This window comes from Haliotis rubra, unplaced genomic scaffold, assembly GCF_003918875.1.
Source record: "Haliotis rubra isolate DU_JTF1 unplaced genomic scaffold, ASM391887v1 Scf383, whole genome shotgun sequence".
In the NCBI taxonomy this organism is placed as follows: domain Eukaryota; kingdom Metazoa; phylum Mollusca; class Gastropoda; order Lepetellida; family Haliotidae; genus Haliotis; species Haliotis rubra.
The window spans coordinates 683,803-698,371 of record NW_025767061.1 but is presented as its reverse complement, the minus strand read 5'-3'; the positions used below and the strand labels follow the sequence as shown (position 1 = coordinate 698,371).

Here is a 14,569-nt window from a genome sequence, read left to right as displayed (position 1 = left end):
CTTTTGGTTCCTGTATCAGGATGCTAAACTGTGGCTTAGATATGATTCATGCTATCCCACAACACAATGGGAGTTTCCAGATATACTGACAGATATGTGTACATATCACATTCTATAACAGTATTTTAGTTTTAAATTTCATGCTTCAAATGTTATTTCCCACTTGCATATGCATATATACATATACAACAACTCATCCCATGTACAACATCCCATCCCATGTACAACATCCCATCCCATGTACAACATCCCACACTCAACTCATCCCATGTACAACATCCCATCCCATGTACAACATCAACCATCCCATGTACAACAACTCATCCATGTACAACATCCACACTCAACTCATCCCATGTACAACATCCCACACTCAACTCATCCCATGTACAACATCCCATCCCACTACAACATCCCACACTCACAACATCCCATCCCATGTACAACATCCCATCCCATGTACAACATCCCACACTCAACTCATCCCATGTACAACATCCCATCCCATGTACAACATCCCACACTCAACTCATCCCATGTACAACATCCCACACTCAACTCATCCCATGTACAACATCCCATCCCATGTACAACATCCCACACTCAACTCATCCCATGTACAACATCCCATCCCATGTACAACATCCCACACTCAACTCATCCCATGTACAACATCCCACACTCAACTCATCCCATGTACAACATCCCATCCCATGTACAACATCCCACACTCAACTCATCCCATGTACAACATCCCACACTCAACTCATCCCATGTACAACATCCCACACTCAACCCATCCCATGTACAACATCCCACACTCAACTCATCCCATGTACAACATCCCACTCTCAACTCATCCCATCTACAACATCCCAACACACACTCAACTCATCCCATGTACAACATCCCACACCATCAACTCATCCCATGTACAACATCCCACACTCAACCCATCCCATGTACAACATCCCACACTCAACTCATCCCATGTACAACATCCCACACTCAACTCATCCCATGTACAACATCCCACACTCAACTCATCCCATGTACAACATCCCATCCCATGTACAACATCCCACACTCAACCCATCCCATGTACAACATCTCTACACACTCAACTCATCCCATGTACCACAACATCTCACACTCCCAACTCATCCCATGTACAACATCCCACACTCAACTCATCCCATGTACAATAACATCCCATCCCATGTACAACATCCCACTCCAACATGTACAACATCCAATCCCATGTACAACATCCCACACCCAACTCATCCCATGTAACATCCCATCCCATGTACAACATCCCATCCCATGTACAACATCCCACACTCAACTCATCCCATGTACAACATCCCATCCCATGTACAACATCCCATCCCATGTACAACATCCCACACTCAACTCATCCCATGTACAACATCCCACACTCAACTCATCCCATGTACAACATCCCACACTCAACTCATCCCATGTACAACATCCCATCCCATGTACAACATCCCACACTCAACTCATCCCATGTACAACATCCCACACTCAACCCATCCCATGTACAACATCCACACATCATCCATCTACAACATCCCCACACTCTACTCATCCCATGTACAACATCCCACACTCTACTCATCCCATGTACAACATCCCATCCCATGCACCACATCCCACACTCAACCCATCCCATGTACAACATCCCACACTCAACTCATCCCATGTACAACATCCCACACTCAACCAATGTACAACATCTCACACTCAATTCAACATTAAAGTTGATCAAGAAGCTGATACAATTCAGGTTTTAGTGCAGCATACAAGTACCAGTGCTGTCTGAAAATTCAGCATTCAAAGATTCAAACCATATCTGTCATTACGAACCAGACTGAGAACTATCCATGAATATACCATTCCAAAACTATCCAACAATTCATGAATGTTGAGAGCAGCCATATTTTAACTAGTACCATCAGAAACAAATACATAACAACTAATTAATCCAGGACCACTGAAATGTGCTTGTGACAGTAAACTCCTAGCCTCAAAGAGACAATTTTAACTGAAGAAACATCAGAGCATGACACATTCCACAGACAGGCCTGGAAGCCTCCACTGTGGACTGAAGACCACTGTGGACTGAAGAAATACCCTACCTGTTCAATGCCACTGTCCATTCTTCGGATGCGGCTGTCTTCGTGGGGATCTAGAGCTAAGAGTCTGTCCAAGCTAGCCGTGGGGCAGGGCAGGCGATGCCCAGACTTCATCAACTGGACATCAGGGTAATCAATCTGAAAAGAAGACAGCCAATTTCTTACAAATGACTCTATGTCAAGCATGGACGTGACACACAACACTTCCCACCATGTTGGCCCAGTCTTGCTCAGTGCCTGAACCACATTATGGACAAGTGAAAATACTTTTCATTCCTCCCTTGACGATATAACTAAATCTAATGGATAATCTTCATGTTTTTTAAACTCATAAGCCAAGACAAGCATAATATATTTATTTAATATAGTTATTACATATATTTAATATATATATTTCCAGTTGACGCCTTTCATCATATGCTAACAGAATATGAGGAAGTTTTTACATGTAACATCTAACTGTTCTAACATAACAACAAAACAACCCAGGACTGATTTATATACTTATATCACATAATGACAAAGTACACAGCTGATCAAATACTTCTTCAAAAGGAAACACTATCATTAATGTGGTCATTTCTCATTATCTCCAATTATTGCTAAAATATCAAATACATAATCCTCTTAATTACATGTCATAAAAATCCAACAAGGTTTCACTTCCAGCTGTATTTAATGATCCGTTGGCCTTTCCTTCAGTGACTAAACAGCTACCTTATCTACTGTGTTCCATATCGCACGTAAGTGTGAACGTTCAACAAAGCCACACAACTTTCTACTAACCTTTGACACCCTTCTTGCATAACGTAACATCTTTCAGAAAGATAATCACAAAGATAATCCACAGGTTAATCCAAAAGAAACAACTCCTCAAGAAAAATGGAATTCCAAACACATCATATTATCCACCAAAGTGATCATAGATTACCACATGCCCTGACTGAACTCAAGCTAGAGAGCAGTGTGTTACATCCCCGATATACTGAAACAATCCAACATACAGCAAGAGGATATTAAACTAGGCTATTGTAAGTAGGCTTCTAGGATTGTGTGGTGACATGGACAAAGGAAACAGACCCCTGCCTACCAAGGAAGACGACTAGGATGAACTCACTATTAAGTCTGTTTCATACAATTTGCCAGTTCAGGCCCACAACGGAACTAAAGGAAGTAGGTCCATCCATACACAGTCATTGTGTGGACTTAAATGAAATGTGACGTCAAAAGTTTGAATGCGAAAATTAACGAATTAAATTTACATACACACATCAAGGACAGACTTCGAGGAAATTCAATTGTTAAATATCCTGTAACGTACCAGATACACAACTGCTTTGGTATCTTTCGAAGAAAGATGTGTAAGAAAATATCTTTATTGGAAAAATCTGTATCATGATTGAAGATAAGCATATCACATGCTCTGATCAACAGAAAACACCATACACCAGAACTCTCTGCTAAAGAATATACAAATTAAGACACTGTTGTGAAATATACAGAACACATCCATGACAAGGATCTAAACTTGGACATGAAAGGTTTGAGGCAAATCAATCTAATCCAAACATATCAGCAAGATCTAAGTCTAAACAGAGTCTAAATAAAACACTTCAAGGACTCTTTGGAGTAAGTTTTTAATTTCCCAGTCCTCATAAACTCCAGTTTTCAACCACTGATCACAAGTCACAGCAGCTTCCCAAACCCTGACATAACAACAAGTTCAATCAGTAGGCCACAAACTTATCTCCCAAAATCAAATGTCACTGGAGGGCCAACATGCTGGTTAATAAAGAATGGATCTGCTACAAAGAAGATCTTTCAAAATGTCAGCTGCAAATGTCAACTTCATCTTCCTGTTGTGTTTTTCTATCAGGCCTGGAGCCAGTTCTGTTTTGTTTGATACAAGAATGTCTGAGGCAAGCTTTATTACATACTGCTGGTAATTAGGCAGCAAAAATATGGCTCTATTTGGAGACGTTTGGGTACCGAGTGTATTAACATCAAAGTTAACATCTTTAATAAGGCAGCTACCTGGTGTTCTTTTGGTCTGTCATTCTGTCAGTCTATCTGTCCATTCATCCCTCCTGCACACACCAATTGATCCATCCACCATGTTATTCATTAAATCCTCAGAAAGAGATATTCTCACAATACTTCCATTTCCTCATTAATGGTTTAACATATACACAAGGACAGAGGTCTTCACTGTCAAGACCGCCCCATGGTGTAGTGGTTAGAGCGTCCGCCCGGAGAGTGGAAGGTCGTGGGTTCGATCCCCGACCGCGTCATACCAAAAGATGTTAAAATATGGTACTTGTTGGTCCCTGCCCGGTGCTCGGCATCAATGGGTACAACAAGGACTGGTCGGCTCGGAGTCATTATAATGTGTCTGAGTGGGGTATTCATGCTTCACTGCGGCATGGTATCTCAGTGAGCTAGCACTATAAAACCAGCTTAAGTCTGGGCTAGTACAAGCAGCTGCACATACACATACACACGCATGCACGTCGTCATATGAGCGAAATATTCTCAAGCACGACGTAAAACCCAATTTCACCTCACCTCACCTTCTGCACACACCAATTGATCCATCCACCAAGACCATTTTATTCATTAAATCCTCAGAAAGAGATATTTAAAGGTCACATAAACCCTAGGGGGTACAAATACATAAATCACTAACTGGCATCGTTATAAATGAAACCCGTCATTAAAACTACTCATTTCGACCTTTAATTGACTTAAATCGACCTTTTTTGACAACAGTGCACAATTCTCACCCATGAGCGAAATTTCAACCAATCAGGCGGTAGCCTCTGTGGCGTCATATGAGGAATAGCTTTGAGAGCCGATGCAGAATTCATCTACATTTTAGGGGTAAATTATCGTGTTTACAGGCTTGTATAAACCTGAAATCGTGACAATTGTTGTGGAAAATGAAAGCTATATGTTCTCACAATCTACTGTCATTTAATTTTGTCTCCTGCTTTGCCTAGTTTCCGAGTTACAACTTGTTTTCATAGGCGATTCTGTCAAAATCGATTGGTGTCGTTAGGCCCTATTTGTATAATGACTGATCCAAATTGATCCCATTTCTGTGTTGTTTTACCTCGATATTTAATCATGTCATGTAAAAATCTGTTTGTATTCTCAAAACAGTGTCGGCCCATAAGTTTTCACATGCAATACAGCAATTAATACTCCCTCGTTGTAACCCGTGTTAGGTGGTATAAACCTACACATGTTATTTGTCATCATTCACTTGATGGTCAGTTAATGAATTTATAACAGGTATAATTAGTGGTAACACACTTAGATTACCCGACAAAGGTTCCCATTTGGCATTTCTTGTGTCTGGAGTAAATATTCAACATTATAAACATCGATCAAAGGATTAACCGATAACTGCAGCTGATTGATTAATTACTTTTATCTTACAGCGGAATTGTCAAAGGTAGTGTTTATGTATGTAGATTTACTAATCTATACTGAATACACTCTGTCGTGTCGGTGTCTGCGTAAAAACAACGTCCTTCTTTCAAAGGATTAACCCGGCAATACATTGATTGATTGCCCATTATTGGCTAACTAAATTACTGTTTTAAAGAAAGGCGGACATTATGCAATTAGTTGCCAGGTGTGCTATCTTGGGTGACCAATGAGACTATACACCAATACCTGAAAAGATTTATCACTTTTTCGTATATTAAACTGTTAAAAGACACATCATTTGGAACAGTTTTGTGGATATTGATGGATACATTCCTCGAACAAGGTAATGGCCTGATATTGTTCCTATAACTTTAATCTGTTTTAATTTTAATATTTGCATTTTGTTTTATTCATTTGTCGTAGCATTCAACAGAATCATTGTTTTCGCCGTGAAGTGTAATGAGACAGACAACATGCACTAGGGTGTGTGTGCGAATTATGATTCACATTGGCAAACTATAAAATGTCTAGATATTACAGTTCTGTTATAAATTCACTATAAGTATCAGCAGATCGTCTGCTTTTATTTAGTTTCAAAATGCATACAAGTGTGATAATAAACTAATTAGGATTATAAGACCAAATATAAAGGCAGCACATTGACTAGTATCTACATACTGGTGAGTGGACATTAACCATGGGAATGTAGCAAAGAAATTTATCGCGCAGTATTGTGACTTCGACCCCACACCGGCTTCCGTGGAAGAAATCGTTATGTTATAAGTTGTGTCATGCAAAATCCGTTTGGTTATGATTCCAATACATATTTAACAACGAGTAGAAAGTAGTCTTGATTTTCTAAGCAGTGAAAACAAACTATAATCTCATTAATTCTAACAGATTTTTTATTTTTAAAAATGGCGCCCTGTCGGGAACATCCGCCAGTCTGAGGATAAATGGTATTTAGGTTTGTTTTCACCGAGTTACAAAATCAAAACTACTTTCTACTAGTAATAAAATATGTATTTTATTGATAGCCAATAGGATTTTTGCATGACATAGCGTATATCATAACAATTTCTCTCGTGGCAGCGAGGTGGGTAATCAATATAATACTACTTACAATATTATTGTTACTTGCCGACCACAACCTCACTTCGAGGAAGAAATCGTTATGTTACAAGTTGTGTCATAGAAATCTTTATGGTCATCAATCATATGCATATTTTACTACAACTAGTAAGTAGTTTTGATTCTTTAACTTCCGTGAAGCGATCTGAACACAAGTAAGATATCGTTTCAGGCTTCCACAAGCGCTCGCCGCACTCACAAACATAACCCATTTAGCACGAACTGCGGGGTCCTGTGGAAATCTGTGCATGGGGACACCATCGCCCGACCCTAGGAGCAATTGGCGACAAAGCAGCGATTCGGCATGTCGTCGTTGATGTCGAAATCATCAAAATGATGGCGTGCTACACATTTTCTATACAACTAACTGAAAATCGTTCCTCATATGGCGTCACTGCAGTGCTCTGGCGACAGAGTTACGTAACCTGTCTGTGGTTTCGTTGGCGGGCGAGAGGGAAGCAGGCGACTTTTGGCCACTTTTAATCGCTCGGTATTAATTAACCACAAAGTTTTTAAAGAATAAATTTGGTGTTCCGCATAAGACTAACCACAAATCTTTCATATGTAATGGTTAAAGAGTAACAAAAACAAAGTTTAGTGGTTCTTTAAATTAAAGTCCTCAGAAAGAGATATTCTCACAATACTTCCACTTCCTCATTAAAGGTCACATAAACCCTAGGGGTACAAATACATAAATCACTAACTGGCATCGTTATAAATGAAACCCCGTCATTAAAACTACTCATTTTCGACCTTTAATTGACTTAAATCGACCTTTTTGACAACAGTGCACAATTCTCACCCAGCGAACGAAATTTCAACCAATCAGAGCGGCGCGCCTCTGTGGACGTCATATGAGGAATAGCTTTGAGAGCCGATGCAGAATTCATCTACATTTTAGGGGTAAATTATCGTGTTTACAGGCTTGTATAAACCTGAAATCGTGACAATTGTTGTGGAAAATGAAAGCTATATGTTCTCACAATCTACTGTCATTTAATTTTGTCTCCTGCTTTGCCTAGTTTCTGAGTTACAACTTGTTTTCATTGACGATTCTGTCAAAATCGATTGGTGTCGTTAGGCCCTATTTGTATAATGACTGATCCAAATTGATCCCATTTCTGTGTTGTTTTACTGATATTTAATCATGTCATGTAAAATCTGTTTGTATTCTCAAAACAGTGTCGGCCCATAAGTTTTCACATGCAATACAGCAATTAATACTCCCTCGTTGTAACCCGTGTTAGGTGGTATAAACCTACACATGTTATTTGTCATCATTCACTTGATGGTCAGTTAATGAATCTAAAACAGGTATAATTAGTGGTAACACACTTAGATTACCGACAAAGGTTCCCATTTGGCATTTCTTGTGTCTGGAGTAAATATTCAACATTATAAACATCGATCAAAGGATTAACCGATAACACGCTGATTGATTAATTACTTTTATCTTACACAGCGGAATTGTCAAAGGTAGTGTTTATGTATGTAGATTTACTAATCTATACTGAATACACTCTGTCGTGTCGGTGTCTGCGTAAAAACAAGCGCCCTTCTTTCAAAGGATTAACCGGCAATACATTGATTGATTGCCCATTATTGGCTAACTAAATTACTGTTTTTAAAGAAAGGCGGACATTATGCAATTAGTTGCCAGGTGTGCTATCTTGGGTGACCAATGAGACTATACACCAATACCTGAAAAGATTTATCACTTTTTAAGTATATTAAACTGTTAAAAGACACATCATGTGGAACAGTTTTGTGGATATTGATGGATACATTCCTCGAACAAGGTAATGGCCTGATATTGTTCCTATAACTTTAATCTGTTTTAATTTTAATATTTGCATTTTGTTTTATTCATTTGTCGTAGCATTCAACAGAATCATTGTTTTCGCCGTGAAGTGTAATGAGACAGACAACATGCACTAGGGTGTGTGTGCGAATTATGATTCACATTGGCAAACTATAAAATGTCTAGATATTACAGTTCTGTTATAAATTCACTATAAGTATCAGCAGATCGTCTGCTTTTTATTTAGTTTCAAAATGCATACAAGTGTGATAATAAACTAATTAGGATTATAAGACCAAATATAAAGACGCACATTGACTAGTATCTACATACTGGTGAGTGGACATTAACCATGGGAATGTAGCAAGAAATTTATCGCGCAGTATTGTGACTTCGACCCCCACACAAGCTTCCGTGGAAGAAATCGTTATGTTATAAGTTGTGTCATGCAAAATCCGTTTGGTTATGATTCCAATACATATTTAACAACGAGTAGAAAGTAGTCTTGATTTTCTAACTTGATGAAAACAAACTATAATCTCATTAATTCTAACAGATTTTTTATTTTTAAAAATGCGGCGCCCTGTCGGGAACATCCGCCAGTCTGAGGATAAATGGTATTTAGGTTTGTTTTCACCCGGTCTAAAATCAAAACTACTTTCTACTGGTAGTAAAATATGTATTTTATTGATGGCCAATAGGAGTTTTGCATGACATAGCGTATATCATAACAATTTCTCGTGGCAGCGAGGTGGGTGTCAATATAATACTACTTACAATATTATTGTTGCCGACCACAACCTCACTTCGAGGAAGAAATCGTTATGTTACAAGTTGTGTCATAGAAAATCTTTATGGTCATCAATTATATGCATATTTTACTACAACTAGTAAGTAGTTTTGATTCTTTAACTTCAGTGAAGCGATCTGAACACAAGTAAGATATCGTTTCAGGCTTCCACAACGCTCGCTTCGCACTCACAAACATAACCCATTTAGCTTACGAACTGCGGGGTCCTGTGGAAATCTGTGCATAGGGACACCATCGCCCGACCCCTAGGAGCAATTGACGACAAAGCAACGATTCGGCATGTCGTCGTTGATGTCGAGAAATCATCAAAATGATGAGCGTGCTACACATTTTCTATACAACTAACTGAAAATCGTTCCTCATATGGCGTCACTGCAGTGCTCTGGCGACAGAGTTACGTAACCTGTCTGTGGTTTCGTTGGCGGGCGAGGGAAGCGAGGCGACTTTTGGCCACTTTTAATCGCTCGGTATTAATTAACCACAAGTTTTAAAGAATAAATTTGGTGTTCCGCATAAGACTAACCACAAATCTGTCATATGTAATGGTTAAAAGAGTAACAAAAACAAAGTTTAGTGGTTCTTTAATGGTTTAACATATACACAAGGACAGAGGTCTTCACTGTCAAGACCGCCCCGTGGTGTAGTGGTTAGAAGCGTCCGCCGGAGAGTGGAAGGTCGCGGGTTCGATCCCCGACCGCGTCATACCAAAAGATGTTAAAATATGGTACTTGTTGGTCCCTGCCCGGTGCTCGGCATTAATGGGTACAACAAGGACTGGTCGGCTCGGAGTCAGTATAATGTGTCTGAGTGGGGTATTCATGCTTCACTGCGGCATGGTATCTCAGTGAGCTAGCACTATAAAACCAGCTTAAGTCTGGGCTAGTACAAGCAGCCCACATACACATACACATGCATGCACGTCATCATATGAGCGAAATATTCTCCAGCGTGACGTTAAACCCAATTTTCACCTCACCTCACCTTCACTGTCCAGTTAATCATGGTGTTATAGGGAATGTCTTTCCCCGGAGGTATTCTCTTCACTACACTGCCAGATGAGGGTTTATCTCCAGATATAACAGTATTTGGTCTCAACCCTGCCTCCTTCAATTGTATTGTCTAATGCTGCAGGCCTTTCATGGTCCACCACAAATCAAGATCAGGACAGTCAGATCTCATTTAAGTTTAAGCCATGCACACATCTAAAAACACCTCTTGCTGTTACCACCTACTGACTGTAATTTGTGAAATCAAACCTTGGCCAGGCCAATCTGTAAACCATCTCCATCAGAATGTGTTACATGTTGGTAAATATTGCTGAATGGTGTTCACGACAGCTGTAGCACTCGGAATGCTTTTTGGAATGAGCCATTCCTCGTACTGTCACTTTCACAATATTTGTCAAATTCAAAATCCAACAGTTATAGCTAGGTAAAACTATGGAAAATCAACCTGAATCTTTGACCTGATGCAACTTCAACAAATGACAACACTGTTCACAACCCCTGTGGATTTACCTGGCAAAGGAGGAAATTATACCAGGAAGCAGAGCACAGCAAGTTTAAAGATACCAACAGATCCACACACATCAGGTGTTAACCAAATGATCAAATATCCTCCACAGACCAGGGGTACCGACCAAGCTGTCTTACCAAGGTGGCACGACTTGCCTTTTAGGCTTGACTCATTGTTGTGGATTCAAATTTACCAAAATAAGTATGTTGGTTTCACTATAATTTTTCTTGTGGATTACCTAGATTTGCATCAACAACCTGCAGTAAATTCAACATAAATATTTACCTTTACTACATGCTGTATACAAGGTACGTTCAACTTCAAGAGACTTATTTACCCAGTCTATCAACATTTGATGAAACAGGAGAAGAGTTAAGACTAACATGTAGTCCCTAAAATGAATATATTGTAAAGAAAAAGTTGCTCAAAAAAAAAAATCATAAAATATAATGAAAAGGAGCCCCGAGACTTTCTTCATCCTGAAACAGTGGAAATCTAGACTTGCCACATTTTCTAGACTTGCATGGACTTTCTTGTTTCAGGGTCTGTATGACAGACTAGAGAAGAGTATGACAGCCTAGAGAAGAGTATGACAGACTAGAGAAGAGTATGACAGCCTAGAGAAGAGTATGACAGACTAGAGAAGAGTATGACAGCCTAGAGAAGAGTATGACAGACTAGAGAAGAGTATGACAGCCTAGAGAAGAGTATGACAGCCTAGAGAAGAGTATGACAGCCTAGAGAAGAGTATGACAGCCTAGAGAAGAATATGTACAACTTTTACTCACTGCTATCATCTCGGAGGGCTCGAGTGTGAGGCACTCGCTGGTTCGACGGGCACATCCTTGTGTCCTCTTGCCAAAACTGCAACAAACAATTAAGCAATTAGCACAATTAACAATCCCACATGACAAGAGTTCAAAAGTTGGAGAATCACATATCCCACCCTTCGCATCCTTCAGTGTGTGTACACGCCACTACATACTGGTATCAACAAGGAAGGGCTCATGATAGGAAAGTATCTATGACTCTGTCAACTGTTACAGAAAAATGTTTAATTATTAATAGTACTACAGCACCTGTAAACATATTACTGTGAATGACACAATGTATGCAACATATCACATACAGATTGCTTGAGGAAAACATTTTAATCTGTTGATAAACATTTTTGATGACTTTCAACGTTTTTTAAAAAGTGCAAAAACACTTGCTCAGTTCATTCTCGGGAAAGCTTTTGACAAAAATACAATCATGGTTGTCAATATGATTGTTGGCCAAATAGGTAAGACATTACTTTTTAAAAGTGTGTGACTTTTTCACAGAGCTTTAAGCAATATTTTAGCAACATGACAGCAAGGACATACAAGAAATATAATCAAAGCTAGCATTGACAAGTGAACCACTTGGTCACCAAAACACCCATTTAGTATCTGATGGATGGAGCAAGGTCTGCAAAATTTCTTGCCAATTAGAAAACACACGAGTGATTTGTTTGTTTGTGATATGATTGTACAGGTTCTAATTGGACTTTATGGTCTGACTGATATCATCTGTTGGCCCTCAAAGTTCCATAATGAAGAAATCTCTGGCTTGGTGATGAATAATGTGATGGTTTCTCATCAAAAGTGAATTTCAAATTACATGAAGTATATTTCAAATAAAACCTCCATTTCATATTCACAAGTTGCCACGTCTAGACATCCACACATCCTCATTTTCACAATAAATGATTTTAGGTTAACTAGCTTTCCAAATGCACTGATAATACCTGGCAAACAAATTGTCCCTCCCAAGACTATTTTTCTGATTTCTGATCATCCAGCAAAGCCAGGACTGTGTGTATAAGCCTGATCTAACTTAAGCGTACATGCGACAACATACTGTTTTCTGACCCTTGCAATGCCCGGAGGATTAACCTCCCTAAGCTTACTTCCGACTCCAAGTGCACGCCCACTTCACAGGAAGCAGACATCAGACAGAATAAAAATAGTATTTCACTGCAATAATATCCCACAGTGTCCTGTATTCTAGGAATGAAGGAAAAGTGGAATGATACTTATATTAAACTCAAGATGTCAAGTAGATTAGTATGAATTGCACATCGGAAATCAAAACCATGAATTTCAGTGTACTGTAGATAGGTAGTTATGGATACTTCTTTCCAAGAAAACTTCATAAACAATATCAAATTTCAGCCATCACACCCGTTTCAAACATCTTGCCATCTCCTAAAACCCTAATAAACTTTTAACATGTTTAAGTACCAGAAATAATCCTTTACACTTTTCAAGAACTTAAATTCTATAACTAAACGTAAATACAAAACTCCTTCAATAAAGTTCTCTTCAGCAACATGATCAGCACCTACAACAGTGTCTACAGCATCTACTACGTGAACCGTTACAAGGGGTGAGAACCAGCAGGCTCATGTGTGACTTTCCCACAGAAGCTGTTATTGGCAATATTGTATGTAACAGATAAGACCAACAAGCAACAATACAGGCAGCGTACACCACGCCAGCACACCCTGTACACCCAACTCAAACTGGCAAGCAAGTTTAATGCTTATTCAGCACTGAAACGGCTGAATGAACAATATTCAGTCCCTGGGGGAAGGCTGACAGTTTTATTCCCACGAGATACATCAAGTGGGAATCTGGTAGAGGACTCGATTTTGTTGACCCGTACTATTTGGTTTATGTGAAACATTTCCACATTTTACAGCTTAAAACAACAAAAGATTATTCATGGTATTTCAATATAGAATACAATGTCTGGTATCTTTGGTGGTTTCAGGCAAAAATATTTTATCCACAAATCATAAGACACTTCACCAAGTATGTCCTACAAGAACATACATCATCACAACCATAAACCAAGATCTTGTTTCGATACATATATTGAAAACATACATATCTCATACACTGGGTCTGGTGTTACATCCTCAAATACTCCACAGCTTCATCCAAGGTACACACATCAGTCCTTTCTCAAAATCTGACTTCTCACACCAGAATTTAGGAAAGAATCCACCCCAACCAAATCCACCCACTCTTGTGTTCATCAACTCAGGCTTCAAACCCTTATCCCCTTGCCCCAGTCAACGAAACCTGCTGTTGTTCCTCATATTTGTTTGGTGTGCGATCCAAATGTTACAAGATAAGTCAACGTTTGTGTTAGTTGGTCAAGCTATTGCTAGACTTGTTTGTCCCAGTCATGAGCTGCGGGTATGTGTTGATAATGGCTAAATACACCCACAAGGGTCCCCCACAAACACATCAAAGGCCAGGACTTGGGGGAGGTCAGGGGTGGGTTTGGGAGGAAGAGGGGATGTCGTGCCTGATAAAGCATGACTGGCTCCGTCTCCAATGTCCACCCATGTGCTAATCACTGACGTGTAACTGTGGTAATAGCTATTGTGTTGTAATGAAGTAACTCTAGACTGATCAGTGTCTGTGTTGACGACACAAGTATGACGTCTACCAGGTTAATTTAGCTCAAATAAAGACAGCTGTTGTGGTGACCTATCCTCACTATCACTAAAGCAATACACTCGATACACTTTTATACAAAAGACATCCTTATGACCAGAATTAAAACATCACATAAATATATGACTTCTGCCTGGTTTTCTAACACCTGAGAAAATAGCAATATGATGGAAACAACACATTAAATCTCCAAACCATCACTCATCTTGAAACAAAGCCA

The 14,569-nt window shown here is 39.3% G+C and overlaps 1 protein-coding gene across 1 annotated transcript in view; it reads right to left on the bottom strand.

The window, feature by feature from the left end:
* The window catches only part of LOC124286450 (rap guanine nucleotide exchange factor 6-like), a 164,640-nt gene that overhangs the window by 27,307 nt on the left and 122,764 nt on the right, over window positions 1-14,569 (bottom strand). The window contains 2 exon segments of the mRNA XM_046722829.1: window positions 2,166-2,300; window positions 11,644-11,719. Of these exon segments, the coding sequence (XP_046578785.1) occupies window positions 2,166-2,300; window positions 11,644-11,719 (211 nt within the window).